The 19,131-nt window shown below is 43.8% G+C and overlaps 1 protein-coding gene across 11 annotated transcripts in view; it reads right to left on the bottom strand.

Moving 5' to 3' along the window:
* Window positions 1-19,131, bottom strand: part of LOC137374613 (type 2 lactosamine alpha-2,3-sialyltransferase-like) — a 144,903-nt gene that overhangs the window by 100,332 nt on the left and 25,440 nt on the right. For 2 of the 11 annotated variants that reach the window (XM_068040989.1, XM_068040986.1), the window contains exon 1: window positions 17,857-18,183. The exons of 8 other annotated variants lie outside the window; for them this stretch is intronic. Coding sequence is in view for 1 of the 3 variants with exons in the window: in XM_068040986.1 (XP_067897087.1) it covers window positions 17,857-17,896 (40 nt within the window). In the remaining 2 variants the exon portion in view is untranslated. Of the gene's footprint in view, window positions 1-17,030; window positions 17,072-17,856; window positions 18,184-19,131 lie in introns of those variants that run through there. One more of the 11 variants, XM_068040992.1, reaches the window with a different exon arrangement.

The following is a 19,131-nucleotide window of genomic DNA, read 5'->3' as shown; positions in this document are numbered from 1 at the left end:
TTGAAGACACATCAACCCCAAGAGAGAAAAATCTCCTATAGTGAACAAGGTTTAACAAGAATACTGAGCCCCAATGAAAAGCAAGACTACCTACAATCAAGGATCTACACGGAGAGCTCGAAGCATAGTAAAAACCACTCTTCAAAGGATTGCCTCAAACCTCTCCATTTTATTCTTCTATTCTTTGCATGCATGTATCACGTGTGCATGCCAGCCTGGGCGCATCGTATATCCATAGGCGTTAACCGTATTAGAGTTTAAATTTAAGGTTTAATAAATTTCACTCTTCTTTAAACCCAAGAAAACCTGGTGTGCTTGTTTCTTTGCCTTATAATTGGAAAGCTGTGAACAAGGATTTACCAAAGGGGGAGCTCAAAATAGAGTGTTTAAAATTCTAACAGGGTTTAATATGACCAGGCGAAGACAGCAAGAGACCCCTAGACACCTTTCTTACCTGGTCGTAACATGAGAATCTGAAACCTTATTTGGGGATGTAGAGAATCCAAATGAGATGTTTAACAGATCTTCTACCATTGCAGCACAGCAAGCTGATCCAGAGTTATACCAATAGCACAAACGGCTCTGACAGAAACGGAGGTGAAAGGAGTTGCAGAAAGCTATTATATGGAAGACAGGGTTTTGAGGTGGAAATGGAGACCACCTCATAGACCTGCAGACAAAGACTGGATAGTTGTTAAACAGATGGTGCTACCACCTAAATATCGCCAGAGATTATCAAGGTTGGCACATGACATTCCTTTTGCGGGACACAGGGGAAGTCGGAAGACTAAATCAAGTATAAGCCAAAATTACTGCTGGCCAGGCCTTACAAAGGACGTAAAGCAGTTTTGTGTGGCTCAGGAACCCCTTAAAGCATCCCAAGCCAATATGAAATGTTCAACTAGGGGATGAAATATTGGTTACCGTTTCGGGGGGAAACCATTAAAAGCACGGCTCAGTGGCCCGTATAGTGATCAAAAGAGTGGGTAAGGTAGATTCCTTGATTGACACCCCTGAATGCTGGAAAAAGAACTGGTTGTGTCACATCAATGTGTTAAAACAATATTAATCGCAGGGAGGAGGATAAGCCAGCACAGGTACATCAGGTAATCAGAACTGTTAAGGAAAAGGATAGTGAGGATGAGGCAGAAGCACAGGCCTAGAAAATTCTCAGATTGAACCTCCAACCATCAGATTAGCAAATACAGAATGCCTAGGAAAATTGGACAACATGCTTTTGCACTTAGAGGCAAAACAACATGAAGACCTAACCAGGTTTTTCACAACATAAAAAAAAGAGTCTGCATGGATAAGCCAGGATGTCCAACCTTAACCACATATGATGTGGATATAGGGGAATCTGTTCCTTTAAAACAGCATCCTTGCCGCTTACACCCAGACAAACAGGCCCAAATAAAAGCAGAAATCCAATACATGCTGGAAAACAACTTGATCAAACCTGGTCAAAGCAGATGGAGCTCGGCAATAGTTCTAGTAGCTAGGGCGGCACAGTGGCGCAGTGGTTAGCACCGCCACCTCACAGCTCCAGTGACCCGGGTTCAATTCTGGGTACTGCCTGTGTGGAGTTTGCAAGTTCTCCCTGTGTCTGCGTGGGTTTCCTCCGGGTGCTCCGGTTTCCTCCCACATGCCAAAGACTTGCAGGTTGATAGGTAAATTGGCCATTATAAATTGCCCCTAGTATAGGTAGGTGGTAGGGAAACATAGGGACAGGTGGGGATGTGGTAGGAATATGGAATTAGTGTTGGATTAGTATAAATGGGTGGTTGATGGTCAGCACAGACTCGGTGGGGTGAAGGGCCTGTTTCAGTGCTGTATCTCTAAACTAAACTAAAACTAAACTAAACCAGACGGGTCAACCCGATTTTGAATAGACTACAGAAAAGTCAATGCAGTAACGAAGGCAGACTCCTACCCAATTACGCATTTCGAAGACTGTATTGACAGAGTGGGTAGTGCTAGATTTCTTATCAAGATCGACTTGTTAAAGGGATACTGGCAAGTTCCTTTGACTCCTCGAGCCAAAGCGATATCAGCTTTTGTAACGCCTGACAGTCTTCATCAGCGCTGGGTGATGCCATTCGGGCTAAAAAATGCCCCAGCCACTTTTCAAAGATTAATGAATGAGGTGGTAGCCAGTGTTCCCAACTGTGTAGTGTATCTCGATGATGTACTAATATACACTAACACTTGGCAAGAACCAGCTAAAAATTCTGTTTAAAAAACTACAAGCAGTGGACTTGGTGATAAATACGGAAAAAAAATGAATTTGGAAAGGCACAAGTAACTTACCTCGGACACATAGTGGAGCAACAGCAGGTATTGCCAAAAACGGCAAAAGGTACAACTTTGGAGTTCCCTATCCCTAAATCTAAACAGAAAGTAATGAGGATTTTAGGGACGTGCAGTTTCTAAATGGGAAATTTGTACAGAATTTTAGTACTGTGGCTGCTCCAAGAACCAATGTGCTACAAAATAAAGAAAAACAAAGTATGGTCGGATGAATGCCAGGTAGCTTTTGAAAAGCTGAAGGCAAATCCTAACCAATGAATCAGTGTTGACTGCTCCAAATTTTTTTAAACCCTTTAGCACTTGGGGGAGGCAGTGGCGTAGTGGTATTGTCACTGGACTAGTAACCTAGAGACCCAGGGTATTGCTCTGGGGACATAGGTTCACATCCCACCACAGCAGAAGGTGGAATTTGAATTCAATTAATAAAACTGGAATTAAAAAGCTAGTCTAATGATAGCCATGAAACTATTGTTGATTGTTGTGAAAACCCATCTGGTTTACTAATGGCCTTTAGGGAAGGAAATCTGCTGTCCTTACCCGGTCTGGCCTACATGTGACTCCAGACCCACAGCAATGTGATTGACTCTTACATGCCCTCTGAAATGGCCTAGCAAGCCACTCAGTTGTATAAAAACAGCACTGTGGGTGTACCTACCCAACATGGACTGCGGCAGTTCAAGGAGGCAGCTCATCACCACCTTCTCAAGGGTAATTAGGGATGGGCAACAAATGCTGGCCTGGCATGAATGAATTAAAATAAAAAGCATCACTCACTATTCTAGCAACCTGGGGGTTGGTGCAGTCCTATTGCAGGATGACGAATCGGTCATGTAGAAGCCAGTAGGGTACTTTAAGAAAACTAAACTGCCATCAAAAAAAGTATTCCACTGTGGAAAAAGAAACATTAGGACTTTTGCTGGATCTCAAACATTTCAAAGTATATGTCCGCCAAAACTATAAAGAAACACTAATATACACTGAGCATAACCATTAATGTTTGCGGAAAAATTTAAAAAAAAAACAGAAATGCTAGAATATTTAGATGGAGTCTGTTGTTGCAGCTTTATCATTTGAAAATTGCACATATTTCGGAGAAAAACAATGTTATTGCCAATGCTTTGTCATGAGTTTAACCAGTTAAGTTACATGGATGGCAATGGTACAAAGAAAATCCAGTAAATTATTAATAGAGTGAATGGGTTCATGAATGTGAAAAACTGTTTTTTTTTCAGTTTCTATTTTTTGCATTGTAATGAAACGCATTTTTAGACTGGAGTTTCATTTTGCCAAGGGCGGAGATGTCACGGAACAGTTCCTTTCTCCTCTGTTTAAAACAATGTGCCCTTCAAGCTGTTTAAAAACAAACAGCGTACCTTTAAGACTGAGAACAGTGTAACACAGCTGCACCTGTTCCTTGTCCACAGCAGGAGAGGTCACATGGTGTACTGTAACTTTCAACTGTGTTTGTAAAAACCAGCTTCAACTGGTTTTGAGACACACCAGCAAAGTATGCTGAAGGAAGAAGCTGTCTATTTCTCTTAGCAGTAAAACTACATCGAGTTACAGGTTGTGTTGGCCTAAGTAGAGAGAAAAAAACCCCTGGAAAATGATCATATGCGTTATTGAAAGTCGTAAATTCTTTTTCACTTCCAAACTCTAATTCTCTGCCTCAAAAGTGAGTCTCTGTCGTCGGTTTGTGTTTGTTGGAATTTTCAGTAAAGTTTCTACTGAAAGATTGCTGGTTTTCAAATCCGAGTGGACCCGTTGCTGGTTTCCTTGTTTAAAGGACTGTGTGACTCCTGCTGCAACCAAAGTGCTTTGAATGCCTATCGAGTAAAGACTGTTCATCAAATCCGCCTGGAGACATCGAGTGGCATATTTTTTTTTTTACATTAGGATACCTCACCCATCAGGAACCGAACCCACAATGACTCACAACCCAGTTATCTCTTTATTCTTAAACAGTTAATGTTTAAAATCATTTTTTTTAAATAAACGGTTAACTGTTAGTTTTGAATGTGTGTGCGTGAGCATGGGGGGGGGGGGGGGGGTTAGGTGAAACAAGTTATAAAGTCTTCAGACATAAATTTATCTTAATAGTGTTCAGATTTAGTTTATTAATAAATAGTCAGTTTGTTGTTGTCTAAAGATACCTGGTTTGTTTGTTCTTTATTCTGGGGGTTAATAAAATATTTAGTTTGGATATTTTCAGGTTAGGCGGGAAAACAATAATGTTGCGGCCTGTGGAGTGATGGGACTGAAATGACAGTGCATTGCTCCTGCCTCGGTCATAACAGATGAAATATAGTTGTGAGCAGATTGGTCCCATTGAACGATTACATGTTGGAGGTAATGTAACAAATAATGCCACCACTTTGAAAGGACTATTCAGCAATAAATAATAAAGCCGCAGCAACCTTGAAGGCGGTCACGGAGCAACTGAAAGCAAGTTCACCTGTGGCCCAAACTTGGGAGCAGGTAAGGAAGATATTTGGCCGACACATGGTTGCCAAACTAAGTCTGCAAATATTTGAGAATGTTTTAATAGGTTTATTGCAAACCTCCTCACTAAATTTATTAAATTACAAAAAAGAGAATGCAGAGAACCATCCTAATTACTGATCTTCATAAATGCTGAATTTCTTCTGTTTCACCATGCCATGTTGCGATACCACAGTACTGTCCATTAAATAGATTGAATGTCGAGCAGAAGTACTATGCTCGCACAGAGGTTCCTAAACAGATACATGGCCACACCTTCACTTAAAAGGTGGCTGTTGCTGGATACTTGGTAAAGTTTCGGTGACTGCAGCTTTGATAGTAACGGAGGTGCGTGAGCGGGCTTACAGCTGTGAAGTCAATTTCTGTGTAAGTTTAAAAGTGAATTCCCTTTTGTTTTCGGAGGACCAGGGGACTGCTGGGTAAGTAAAAAGTATATATTTGTGTGGTGGCTGTACCCGAGACATACACGTGTAGTGTCTCCCACCCACCCTCCTCCTCCTCTAACCAAATAAAAGGACTCTGGTGTGTTGATAAGGTAAGCTTTTTATTTAAGAAGTTCTGTCCGTTGGATTGCTAACCTAACAAGTTTTGACTTTTTGTTTTTGGTTTTTCAGTAGATTTGTTGGGAATTTGGAATAGTGGGAATGGAGGTTAAGGCAGTTGTATGTTCCTCCTGCAGAATGTGGGAGGTAAGGGTCGCCAAGAGTGTCCCTGCTGACTGCATCTGTGGGAAGTGCACCCAACTCCAGCTCCTCGAGAACCGCATTAGGGAACTGGAGCTGGAGCTGGATGAACTTCGGATCATTCGGGAGGCGGAGGAGGTTATTGAGAGGAGTTATGGGGAGGTAGTCACACCTCAGGTAAAAGAAGTAGGTAGATGGGTTACCGTCAGGGGAAGGAGAGGGAACCAGCAGGCAGTGCAGGGATCCCCTGTGGCCGTTTCCCTCAACAACAGGTATACCGTTTTGGATACTGTTGGGGGAGACGACTTACCAGGGGTAAGCAATGGGGTACAGGTATCTGGCACAGAGTCTGTCCCTGTTGCTCAGAAGGGAAGGGGGAAGAGGAGCAGAACATTAGTCATTGGGGACTCCATAGTTAGGGGAACAGATAGGAGGTTCTGTGGGAACGAGAGAGACTCACGGTTGGTATGTTGCCTCCCAGGTGCCAGGGTTCGTGATGTCTCGGATCGTGTTTTTGGGATCCTTAAGGGGGAGGGGGAGCAGCCCCAAGTCGTGGTCCACATAGGCACCAACGACATAGGTAGGAAGAGAGATGGGGATTTAAGACAGAAATTCAGGGAGCTAGGGTGGAAGCTTAGAGCGAGAACAAACAGAGTTGTTATCTCTGGGTTGTTGCCCGTGCCACGTGATAGCGAAGCGAGGAATAGGGAGAGAGAGGAGTTGAACACGTGGCTGCAGGGATGGTGTAGGAGGGAGGGTTTTGGTTTCCTGGATAATTGGGGCTCTTTCTGGGGTAGGTGGGACCTCTACAAACAGGATGGTCTTCACCTGAACCAGAGGGGTACCAATATCCTGGGGGGGGAGATTTGCTAGTGCTCTTCGGGGGGGTTTAAACTAATTCAGCAGGGGAATGGGAACCTAAATTGTAGTGCCAGTGTACAGGATGTTGAGAGTAGTGAGGTCAGGGATATGGTTACAAGGACGCAAGAGGGCACTGGCAAGCAAGAACCTGGTTTAAAGTGTGTCTACTTCAACGCCAGGAGCATCCGGAATAAGGTGGGTGAGTTTGCAGCATGGGTTGGTACCTGGGATCTCGATGTAGTGGCCATTTCGGAGACATGGGTAGAGCAGGGGCAGGAATGGATGTTGCAGATTCCGGGATTTAGATGTTTCAGTAAGAACAGAGAAGATGGTAAAAGAGGGGGGGGGTGTGGCATTGTTAATCAAGGAAAGTATTACAGCGACAGAAAGGACGTTTGAGGACTCGTCTACTGAGGTAGTATGGGCCGAGGTTAGAAACAGGAGAGGTGAGGTTACCCTGTTGGGAGTCTTTTATAGACCTCCGAATAGTTCCAGAGATGTAGAGGAAAGGATAGCGAAGATGATTCTCGACAGGGGCGAGACTAACAGGGTAGTTGTTATAGGGGACTTTAACTTTCCAAATATCGACTGGAAATACTATAGTTCGAGTACTTTAGATGGGTCAGTTTTTGTCCAGTGTGTGCAGGAGGGTTTTCTGACACAGTATGGAGACAGGCCAACCAGGGGCAATGCCACACTGGATTTGGTACTGGGTAATGAACCCGGCCAGGTGTTAGATTTAGATGTAGGTGAGCACTTTGGTGATAGTGATCACAATTCGGTTAGGTTTACCTTAGCGATGGGCAGGGACAGGTATATACCGCAGGGCAAGAATTATAGCTGGGGGAAAGGAAATTATGATGCCATTAGGCAAGATTTAGGATGCGTAGGATGGGGAAGGAAACTGCAGGGGATGGGAACAATCGAAATGTGGAGCTTATTCAAGGAGCAGCTACTGTGTGTCCTTGATAAGTATGTACCTGTGTGGCAGGGAGGAAGTTGTCGAGCGAGGGAGCCGTGGTTTACTAAAGAAGTTGAAGCGCTTGTCAAGAGGAAGGCGGCGGCTTATGTCAGGATGAGACGTGAAGGCTCAGTTAGGGCGCTTGAGAGCTACAAGCTAGCCAGGAAGGATCTAAAGGGAGAGCTAAGAAGAGCAAGGAGAGGACACGAGAAGTCATTGGTGGATAGGATCAGGGAAAACCCTAAGGCTTTCTATAGGTATATCAGGAATAAAAGAATGACTAGAGTTAGATTAGGGCCAATCAAGGATAGTAGTGGGAAGTTGTGTGTGAAATCAGAGGAGATAGGGGAAGTGTTAAATGAATAATTTGCGTCAGTATTTACAGTAAAGAAAATGTTGTTGAGAATACTGAGATTCAGGCTACTAGGCTAGATGGGATTGAGGTTCACAAGGAGGAGGTGTTATCAATTTTGAAAAGTGTGAAAATAGATAAGTCCCCTGGGCCAGATGGGATTTATCCTAGGATTCTCTGGGAAGCTAGGGAGGAGATTGCAGAGCCTTTGTCCTTGATCTTTATGTCGTCATTGTCGACAGGAATAGTGCCGGAAGACTGGAGGATAGCAAATGTTGTCCCCTTGTTCAAGAAGGGGAGTAGAGACAGCCCTGGTAATTATAGACCTGTGAGCCTTACTTCGGTTGTGGGTAAAATGTTGGAAAAGGTTATAAGAGACAGGATTTATAATCATCTTGAAAAGAATAAGTTCATTAGAGATAGTCAGCACGGTTTTGTGACAGGTAGGTCGTGCCTCACAAACCTTATTGAGTTTTTCGAGAAGGTGACCAAACAGGTGGATGAGGGTAAAGCAGTGGATGTGGTCTATATGGATTTCAGTAAGGCGTTTGATAAGGTTCCCCACGGTAGGCTATTGCAGAAAATACGGAAGTATGGGGTTGAAGATGATTTAGAGCTTTGGATCAGAAATTGGCTAGCTGAAAGAAGACAGAGGGTGGTGGTTGATGGCAAATGTTCATCCTGGAGTTTAGTTACTAGTGGTGTACCGCAAGGATCTGTTTTGGGGCCACTGCTGTTTGTCATTTTTATAAATGACCTGGATGAGGGTGTAGAAGGGTGGGTTAGTAAATTTGCAGATGACACTAAGGTCGGTGGAGTTGTGGATAGTGCCAAAGGATGTTGTAGGGTACAGAGGGACATAGATAGGCTGCAGAGCTGGGCTGAGAGATGGCAAATGGAGTTTAATGCGGAAAGGTGTGAGGTGATTCACTTTGGAAGGAGTAACAGGAATGCAGAGTACTGGGCTAATGGGAAGATTCTTGGTAGTGTAGATGAACAGAGAGATCTTGGTGTCCAGGTGCATAAATCCCTGAAGGTTGCTACCCAGGTTAATAGGGCTGTTAAGAAGGCATATGGTGTGTTAGCTTTTATTAGTAGGGGGATTGAGTTTCGGAGCCACGAGGTCATGATGCAGCTGTACAAAACTCTGGTGAGACCGCACCTGGAGTATTGCGTGCAGTTCTGGTCACCGCATTATAGGAAGGATGTGGAAGCTATGGAAAGGGTGCAGAGGAGATTTACTAGGATGTTGCCTGGTATGGAGGGAAGGTCTTACGAGGAAAGGCTGAGGGACTTGAGGTTGTTTTCATTAGAGAGAAGGAGGAGGAGAGGTGACTTAATAGAGACATATAAGATAATCAGAGGGTTAGATAGGGTGGATAGTGAGCGTCTTTTTCCTCGGATGGTGATGGCAAACACGAGGGGACATAGCTTCAAGTTGAGGGGTGATAGATATAGGACAGATGTGAGAGGTAGTTTCTTTACTCAGAGAGTAGTAAGGGCGTGGAACGCCCTGCCTGCAGCAGTAGTAGATTCGCCAACTTTAAGGGCATTTAAGTGGTCATTGGATAGACATATGGATGAAAATGGAATAGTGTAGGTCAGATGGTTTCACAGGTCGGCGCAACATCGAGGGCCGAAGGGCCTGTACTGCGCTGTAATGTTCTAATTCATCCTCCCTTACAATTCTCTTACTTGCATATATCCCCGTTATGAACATACTTCTGCCATAGATACCTTTGCATCTCCAGTGGTATGATTTAAACCATTAAGCAAGTCTAAGCACCTTACTTTTATGAAAGCCGACTCATGCTACCCCACATTTACTCGCACAATAGCATTGTCCCAGGATGCACAAATAACACCCTTCTCGTAAACTGAATTGGATATCCATCCATGCCTTTGACATGTGCATTTCTTCGATCTCTCCAAAAGTGAACCACATTAATAAGAGATGAAAATTTAAATTAAATGGTGAAGGGATTCAGTAATTTTTAACTTCCTGGTTTATTGCGTGTGAGTACAATGTAATTATCTGCTTACCTGCTTGCTGCTGCACTCTAAACCATTCCCTTGATTTGGTGCCAAATTTAAACAATACATGAAACAGGAGCATGAGTCGACCATATGGCACCCCGCCCCTCCCTCCCACCTCGCCTGTTTCACCATTCAATACAAGCATGGCTGATCTTCTGTCTCAACTCCACTTCCCCCGTCTGCTCCCCATATCACTTGATTACCTGAGAGACTAAAAATCTAATTCGGCCTTCATGATACTCAAAAATGGAGCATCCACAAACCTCTGGGGTAGAGAATTCCAAAAGATTCACAACAGTCAGAGTGAAGAAATTTCTCCTCGTCTCACTCTTAAATGATCGTCCCCTAATCATGCGAATGTGTCCCTGTGTTCTAGAGTCCCCAGCCAGGGCAAACAACCTCTCAGTGTCTATCCTGTCAAGCCCCTTCAGTATCTTGTATGTTTCAATGAGATTACTTCGCATTCTTCTAAACTACAAAGAGTTTAACTCAGTGGAACTCCTGAGGGAGGAGCTGGAGTCGGCAGCTGACACTTCAAAGATTCTTTGAGTGAACAGTATCTCAGGAAGCTGGAGAGAGAGAAGTTGAATCATCACCACACTAACTGGGACTGGAGAAAGGTCTCTGGGTTCACAGAGCAGATCTGGTGGCTCCAAGACCCTGAGTATTGAGGATGGGATGAAACAGCAGCTTCAAATGATTGTAAAGTTAATAGGGCCAATGTACTCAGCCTCTCATCATAAAGCACCTTATCCCAGGAACCCGTATAGTGAACCTTCGCTGTAGCGCCTCGGATGCTCGGAAGGAGCCATGATGAAATAAATGATGAACTGGAGGAATTATGGCAATAAAAAAAAAACGTTAAACTGAAGAAAATAGACACACCAGTACCAGAGACAAAATGGAGTAGAGGTCAGGTGCCAACAGAGATGAAGCTTATTAACTGCACCTGAATTAGCTCTGGGAATTTGAAATTGGAAAGAGCACATTACATGTTGATGACTCCTATCCATAGGAATGAATTAACAAGGATTCTGTATGTCAGACTGACTCCACAGCCCAAACCAAGATGAACTGGTGTGAATTAGCACCATTGTAACAGAATGCTCCCCATTCAGATGTCAACAGATAGCAATTGTTTCCATATCCTGGACCACTGTGTGGTCACAATCGGAGAGAGGGCCCTGTGTCACCTGACAGACTCAAACATGATGGATTTTCACATTACAAAAAGATAGCCCTCTGGAGAGAGAGGGAGATCAACCACTGACTATGAAAAGTCAGTTCTACCTAAATGGTGTGAGATTGGTCCAGCTAAAGAAGAAGCCCTGCAGTTGATACAATACGTCAACTTGCTGGAGCAGAGAACTTAAAAAGGTGACTACTGCCTCTGGACTGAAGTGTTAACCACTAGAAATCTACAACACCTCAGTACATTCATGATTACACACATCCAGCCTGGCCCCTTTGAAAAGGCTTTCCCCGAGAAGCTTCAACAGGTTTCTGTTAACAACGAACTCTTGCATCACTTGGGACGTGAACTGCATCCTACCCTTTTTTCCTTTTTATCTTTGTGTATGTATATATGCTTGAATGGATGAAGGTTGTGAACAATTCAGGTTTTGCTGTTTAAATAACCTTCCTTTTTTTAAGCCTACGAGAAAACCTGTTGTTTGTCTATTTAGTTGATCCTTAAAAGACTCAGGGACTAACACACCATTTTTAACATACGAGCTGCGGTCAGTTAGGAAGTGAAAGGTGGAAGCCACCTGCACCACTTACCAGCTATTCGTTATCATATGGAGACCAAAACGGCGCATAGAATACTCCAAGTGAGCTCTCACCAAAGCCCTATACAATTGTAGCAAGACCTCTTTATTCGTGTACTCCAATCAAGAGCAAAATGCAATTGGTCACCTTAATTCCTTTGCTAACTGCATGCTAACTTTTTGTTCCTTATATAAAATACGCCCAAGTCTCTCTGAACATCAACCTTTAAAAAATTTCTCGACTTTTAAAAAAAATTCAGCTTTTCTATTCTTACCACCAAAAAGTGAATAACTTCATACTTCCCCACATTATCCTCCATCGACCACCTTACTGCCCACTCACAACTCGTCTATATCTCTTTGCAGCCTCTTTGAGCTTTCCTCATAGCTTGTATTCCCACCTAGCTTTGTATCGTCAGCAACCTTGGATACATTACTCTTTTCAGTAGAATAAAGACAGAGCAACAGGAAAAAGGTTATTTCCCATTGGGAAAGGGGAAATCTATGCCACAGAGATCACTAGCTCTTTGTGGGCAGCTATCTTAAGACGTCAGTGGCAAGCACCGTTCACTGCAAAATCCAGCAAAAGATTTAAAACAAAGTACATAAGACATTCTGTGGACAGAATTGAGGGGTTGTAGAATTCACCTGGTGTCAAAATTTGGTTTGAATCATAAACTGCTTTATTTCATAGGTAGGTGAAATACAGAATCGCATAAAATTAAAACAGCTATGTGACCATTTGGCCCAACCAACCATGTCATCATTTACCCTTCATGCAGACAAATAGTTCTACTGTAATCACATTTATCCAGTTTGTACCTTGATCCCTCTTCCTTCAGTCGACTATCTAAATTAATCTTGGATACTGAAAATGTTTCAACATCAATCACCAACCTTGGACTTAAGGGAGTGAAGATGAGGGCCATACCACAGGAAAAAGAGTAATGGCTTAATGAGGACAAAAGGTGGGAGAAGAGGGTACGGTTGAGCAGTTTGACAGTTGCAGAAATGTTGCGGTGAATGGGAGGGTCAAAGGCTGGACAGTTGGGATTTTGAACGTGCAGTAGCAAGTGAATTGGGAGAGGTTTTTTTTTGCAGGGGCGGCCACAGAAAGAAGTAGGGTTGGAAGAGGGAAGGGGGCGAAGAATACAAGGAATGATCAGAGATGGCCTTATCATTGATTGACATGATCGGAGTACTGAGGCCACGTGAGATAGCTAGGTCAACAGGGTTGGGGAGTTTATATAGCGAAAGAGATTAAAGGAGGATAAAAAGGGACAGTGATCAGAGAGTGAGCATGATGAATTGATAGAGGTTGAAATCACTAAGGATGAGAAGTCGCTCAACACAGAGGCTGAAGGAGGAAGATACTTCGGTAAGCAAATTTTTTACAGCACAATGAGGGGGAGAAAGGGGTGGAAAAAGGCGAGATGCTCAAAAGAGGAAAATGTGCCAGAGAAATAAGAGGACAGGTCAAGGCGTGATATGGTGATAAAAGCCACACAGCCAGCACGACAGTCTGGACGGTGCAAGCGGTGGAAGGTACAGTCAAGGCAGGGAGGTGTCATCATCCCTCAGCCAGGTTTCTGTCAAGGCCATAATGTTGACACATCTATTCACAATGAGTGCATGGATGGCAAGGGCTCTGGTCTGAAGTGAACAGACATGCTAGAGGCAGATGCAGAGGGATGTGGATAGCTATTTTACTGGCACAGTCCACAGGGTCAGTCCACTGGGAAGGGTGAGTTGATGGGGAGATTAGCCCCCAGTAGGAACGTTAGCCAGTAAGGTCAGCTTCCAATCACATATCCACGCCATCTCTTAAACCATCTATTTCCATCTCCATAACATTCCTCCACTCCACCTCAGCCTCGGCTCATCCGCTGCTGAAAACCTCATCCATGCTATTGTTACCTCTAATTTTGACTATGCCAATACACTCCTGGCTGACCTCCCACATTCTACCCTTTGTAAACTTGAGATCATCCAAAACTCTGCCGCCCATGTCCTTACTCACACCAAGTCCCATTCACCCATTGCTCCTGTGCTTGCTGACCTGCACTGGCTCTCAATTAAGCAACGCCTTGATTTTAAAATTCTCATCCAGTTTTCAAATCCCTCCAAGGCCTTGCCCCTCCCTATCGGCGTAATCTGCTCCAGTCTCCCGGATTTTAGTCGCTCCACCATTAGTGGCAGGTACCTTCAGCTGCCTCGGCCCTAAGCTTTGGTATTCCCTCCCTACACTTCTCTATCTCTCTACCCCTTTTTAAAGACACTTCTTAAAGCCTACATATTTGACCAAACAGTTGATCATTGCCCTAAAATCTCCTTATTCACATAGACTCAGTCATTTACGGCACAGAGGAGGCCATTCAGCCCACCGAGTCCATGCCAGCTCTCCACAGAACTATGCAATCAGTCCCACTCCCCGCCTCGATCTCCATAGCCCTGCAAGCCTATTTCTTTCAGGTGACGATCCAACTTCCTCTTGGTCATTTTTGATCACCACTTCCACCACCCTTGTGGGCAGCGAGTTCCAAGTCATTACCACCCTCTGTGTAAAAAAAAAGTGCTTCCTCATAATCCCCCTGCATCTTTTGTCCAAAACTTTCAATCTGTGTCCCCTAATCCTTGTACCATTTATTAATGGCCACAGTTTTTCCTTGTCTAACTGTAGCTTAGTGCTAAATTTTGCTTTATAATGCTCCTGTGAATCATCTTGGGAAGTTTTATTTCGTCAGAGGCACTATATAAATACAAGTTTTTACTTCTTTAGCCAGTTTCAACACAGCACATAAAAAGTAGGGGAAAACACTAAAAAGTGAGTAACCAGAGGCCGATGCATTCATATTTTGTTGTTCTTATCAACTCACAATTGTCCCTAGATTAAACAGAATAGATTTGTAAACATAATGATCCTGAACATTTGGTTTAATTGCAAATTTTAGTATGGAATTTAATGTTCATATCAACGATAATTGGACTGGGAACTTATTAGCTTCAAGACTTTCAGCACTCAAATGCACACTGTCAGGCAAACCCACATCACCCCCCCCCCCCCCCCCCCCGCAAACAAAGGAACCAATCCCCTCCCCAATACACAGAAGAGACCTGGTCAAACCAGTCAGTCACATGACCACCTGCTGGCCAACTAGGGGAGTTTTAAACTGGAAAAACAGAATTTGAACTCAGAACACCGTGTACTCCTGGAACTAAAAGAAGAATTACCTCCTCTCCTGTCTACCCTCAGCTAGCTCTCATCAGCTTCGGAAACCATTGAAGACACGTAAACTCAGAGAAAGGTCTCCTACATGAACAAGGTTTAAAAAGAATACTTGGCCCCAACGAAACACCAGACCATATCTTCAATCAAGGACTGCAGCGAGCTCGAAGCACAGTAACAAGATATTGCCGCAAACTGTTCCACTTTATCTTCTGTCCCTATCTGCATGTGTATATCACGTGTGCATGCTAGCGTGGGCGCATCGTATATCCATAGGCATGAACCGTATTACAGTTTACGTTTAATAAATTTCACTTTTCTTCTTTAAACCAAAGAAAGCCTGGTTGTGCTCATTTCTTAGTCTTATAATTGGAAAGCTGTGAACAAGAATTCACAAAAGGGGGAGCTCAAAACTGTGTTTAAAATTAAACCGTTACAATAAGACCAGGTAAAGATAGCAGAAGACCCCTAGACAGATTTCTCACCTTTTTTTGAACTTTTTAAATGAAACAAGCCTATGCAACCACAGCACAAATAGACAGTATTAAACCAAACTGATGTTATTAAAATCAGAGAGGCTGAAAAGAAGCAGCAGAAAAGACATTCCAGTACAATTCTGGGAAGATTAGGTAAATTATTGGAGTAAGGCAGTAGCCACAGGCCAAGCAAGACTGAAATGATGAAAAGTCAGATAGGGCACGTTAAAAATTATAGCCATTCATCCCTACATTCACAAGTACAGACTTTAAATCTATACTGCATGGCCTTAAACATGCAGATATGCTGTGGGTATTCAGGTGCAAGGTGAACAGTGCAAGTAAAAGACATAGGAAGACTAAATGAACAGTTTTAAGATCATCCTTTTTTTCCTGACATCGTTTAGGCTTTCATGAGCATTTGTGGCCATTGCTCAGACATTATTTGCATTCCCTACAGCTCCACTAGTGCCAAAGAGTTTCCCATGGGAATGTCCACTTACTTATGGAAGACCAGTGAAAGAATGCCAGCCAGGTCCAGCTGCACCAGAGGCGAACCATCTCTCCTCCCTCACGCCATAGTCTCACATCTACAGAAATGCATGTACTTCATCCGACAGAGCAAGAGTGCATACAAAGGCTCCAACATTCAAGATTGGGCCTACTGTCCGAACCAATCGCTCAGATATAATATGCAAGAAGCCCAGACCAAAAAGATTGAAAGTTTTATGATATGTAAAGAGAAATAATGAAGTGCTCAGAAAAACAAAAAACCAGGTTCTGGAGGAATTTTGTTCCACTGAAAAAATTATACCTGGAGTGTGCATAACTGTGTTATGGAGACCTTTGCAGATCTTAAAGACTGATTTTAATCTAGTCTGTCCTGCAGAAAGTTAAAATGACCATAGCAACCCAGTCTCTTATCCTGCTGCCACACCGCAGGTTGCAATCTTTTGGGCAGGCAAACGGGACACCGGAAGGCAAAAGGCTCTGATGGCATTGTCCGGTTACCGACTACAATTTTAATTAGAAATCTGTGCAGTGTTATGAACGCTGGACATTGTAGCAGGATTATATTTGAGATTTTTCAAAGTTCAAGATGGAGTTCGGAAGGTCACTCCGCAAAAGGTTACCAGGACAACAAAGAACAGGGCTAACACCTGAAGAACAATGGGTTTCCCCCTCCCAAGCATTTGGGTTGCAAAAACAAGCAGTCAGTAATTTGGAAGATATAGCATACCAGACAGTTGTTGGCACCTGGGAGCATTGGAAAGGTCCAAGTGGCTTTGTGAAACCAGATTCCTGGACTCTGCATTTTTGCAACAATATAATAAGCTACAGACTTCTGAATCCAGATAATTTAACAGAATTTCTGAAGACAGACAGGCTGTAAGAGAAGAAACCAGCAGCTGTGACCTCAAGGCAGGCTACAAGGGAACTCAGTAGTTGCAGCCTCACAGCAGGCTGTAAGAGGGAAAAAAAAGCAGTTGCGGCCTGAAGAGAAAGAGAAATGAGACACCTGCTCTCAGAAGCCTGTTGTTACAGTAAAAGGCTGTGAAGACAAACAGGTTTTGAAAGCTGAAACCTGCAGAGATGTCGAAGACCAGCAGGATCCCCAGGAAGTGCCTTATTCACAGATGTCCAGGAGAGCCAATCGCCACGCGAGGAGCATAACAAGCAATCCCGTGCAGGTTGCTTGTAGTCTCCGGGGGGTGGGAGCCTTGTTCAAAGGCACTCTGCTTAAATCAAGGGACCCCTTGTGAAGGTGGGGGACGGGGTGGTGCCGAGAGCCATGCCCCTGCCTTCGCTGCCGAGCCCCTACACCCCACAAAACCCCTTCCACCACCACTCACCTCTGGCCTAGGTCACTCCATGATCTTGAGCCTCTGGTGGGTGTCATTCCAACAGCAGCGACTGTCTCCCCAGTGGCACTGCCAAGCAAGAGAGCTGCTGGCCTCTGATTGGCCAGCAGCTCTCAATGGGCGGAACCTCCCGCCCCCGGGGCCTTGATCCTAGGAAAGACCCGCCAGTGGCCTCTCAAGTGCTTGATTGGCTTATGATATGGCAGGCCTTCCCCCAAAGAAGCCAACACGGGTCTTTCCAGCCAGCAGCCAAGATCCTCATCGTCTCCATAAAATTCCCCCCAAAGTTTGCCAGCATGACATGGGAGAGGGAATAGCATAACCAGAAACAAAACATTGCCCCATGCAATTTTAAATGGCACATCCAATAAATAAATATTTGGCTATATTTATCCAAGTTGAGTGGACCTTAATAACCAGTGGAACATACTCACAGAAACCCTCCAACTGAAAACACCAATGAGACAATTGCAACATCAAGTACAACAACAGGAACCTAAGAAACCTCAGAGGAAAAGTGTATTGTTTCATCCCAGCAGGAATGCACAAACGCAAAAGCATTGTTGGAAATTTGAAATAAAAACACAAAATTCTCAAAATGCTGAGTGAGTCAGGCTACATCTCTAGAGAGAGAAACAAAGTTAATGTTTCAGGTCTGCGACCTTTCATCAGAACTGGAAGTAGTTGGAGATGCAAACAGGCTTTAAGCAAGTACAGAGGTAAAGTCCTGCTCAAGTCCCAAAAAAATCCCCAACTCGGCCCGATTCCCTCAATTTCCCCCCCCAAGCCCGACCCCCACAATGTTCCCTTTACTTACCTTCCAACTCCCAATCCCAGCATGAGCGAGACGACATCATAGAGAGACGTTCACATGCTCACTGTGCAGACTTAGTTTCCCTGCTTAACGTCCTGGATTCGCAGCTCATGTAAGTTTTAACTTTTAACACTAACCTTGCTGCTTGTCTCTGGCCTGGACCCGACCCGAACCCAACACGTTGTTGGGTTTGGATCGGGTAGCAGGCCTTCATACAGAGATAGGGAAAAGGCTGGAGTGGGGGGAGCACAACAAATTTTACAGCAAGCTCACTGCACTCTGCAATGGACTGTATTGGTCTCGGCCACGTTTTAGGATATTGGCTGCCGAGCAGCTCTTTTCGCTGATAAAATTCAACTTCCTGTTTATCTCATTTAGCACCTTTCACAACCTCAGAACATCCCAAACTGCCTTAATATGCAATTAGGTACTTTTTATTTTGAAGTGCAATCACTGTTATAATATAGAAGCATGGCAACCAATTGGCACAATGCAAGGTCCCAAAAAACAGCAATGTGACAATGATTAAGGGATAAATTTGGCCAGGATACCAGGTAAAGCTCCCCCACTCTTCTTCAAAATAATGCCATTGGATCTTTTACATCCACCTGAAGGGCCTCTGTTTAACATCTCATGCGAATGACGGCATCTCAGACAGCACAGCACTCCTTTAATACTGTGCTGGAGTGTCAGTCTGAATTTATTGCTCATGCCCCTGGAGTGGCACTTGATCCCAAAACCTTTCAACTCAAGAGGCGAGAGTGCTACCCATTATTGATACAATCTCAGCATTGTGGCTCAAACTACCACATAAGGCATTGCTGCATTACAGGAGTGCATATGACATAGCAGAGTCAGCACAATACGAAGACTCGCAGTGCATCATTTTCCCCATACAAAAACAAACCCATGTATAGCCATCTAAAAGGAAGTGATAATTTGAGAATACGTTGGAATGCTACATTCCTGAATGAGCTGTTATGAGGGGAATGAGATGTTAAAAAAAGGAACCATTTGCCTGCTCCAGTGTTCATGGCATGATTTGAAATGAATTGTCCTCCTCAAAAAGCCCATGCTCAACGCATCCATACTCTCAATACTCAAATAACCTGAGCTCCACATTCACTTCTTCCACTAGAGGCAAAAATGCAATCTCATAGCTTGATCACAAAACCTAGGTTGGCACCAGTTAAATACAAAGATTTCATGTCGCGATATGTAAGTATTAGTTACTAAGGTTTTCAACAAAACAGCAAAAGCAAACCTCAGAATTCAAAG

The sequence above is a fragment of the Heterodontus francisci genome, chromosome 10 (genome assembly GCF_036365525.1).
Source record: "Heterodontus francisci isolate sHetFra1 chromosome 10, sHetFra1.hap1, whole genome shotgun sequence".
Lineage (NCBI taxonomy): Eukaryota > Metazoa > Chordata > Chondrichthyes > Heterodontiformes > Heterodontidae > Heterodontus > Heterodontus francisci.
Note: the sequence above shows the minus strand (reverse complement) of the source record. Positions and strands in the feature narration are given on the sequence as shown.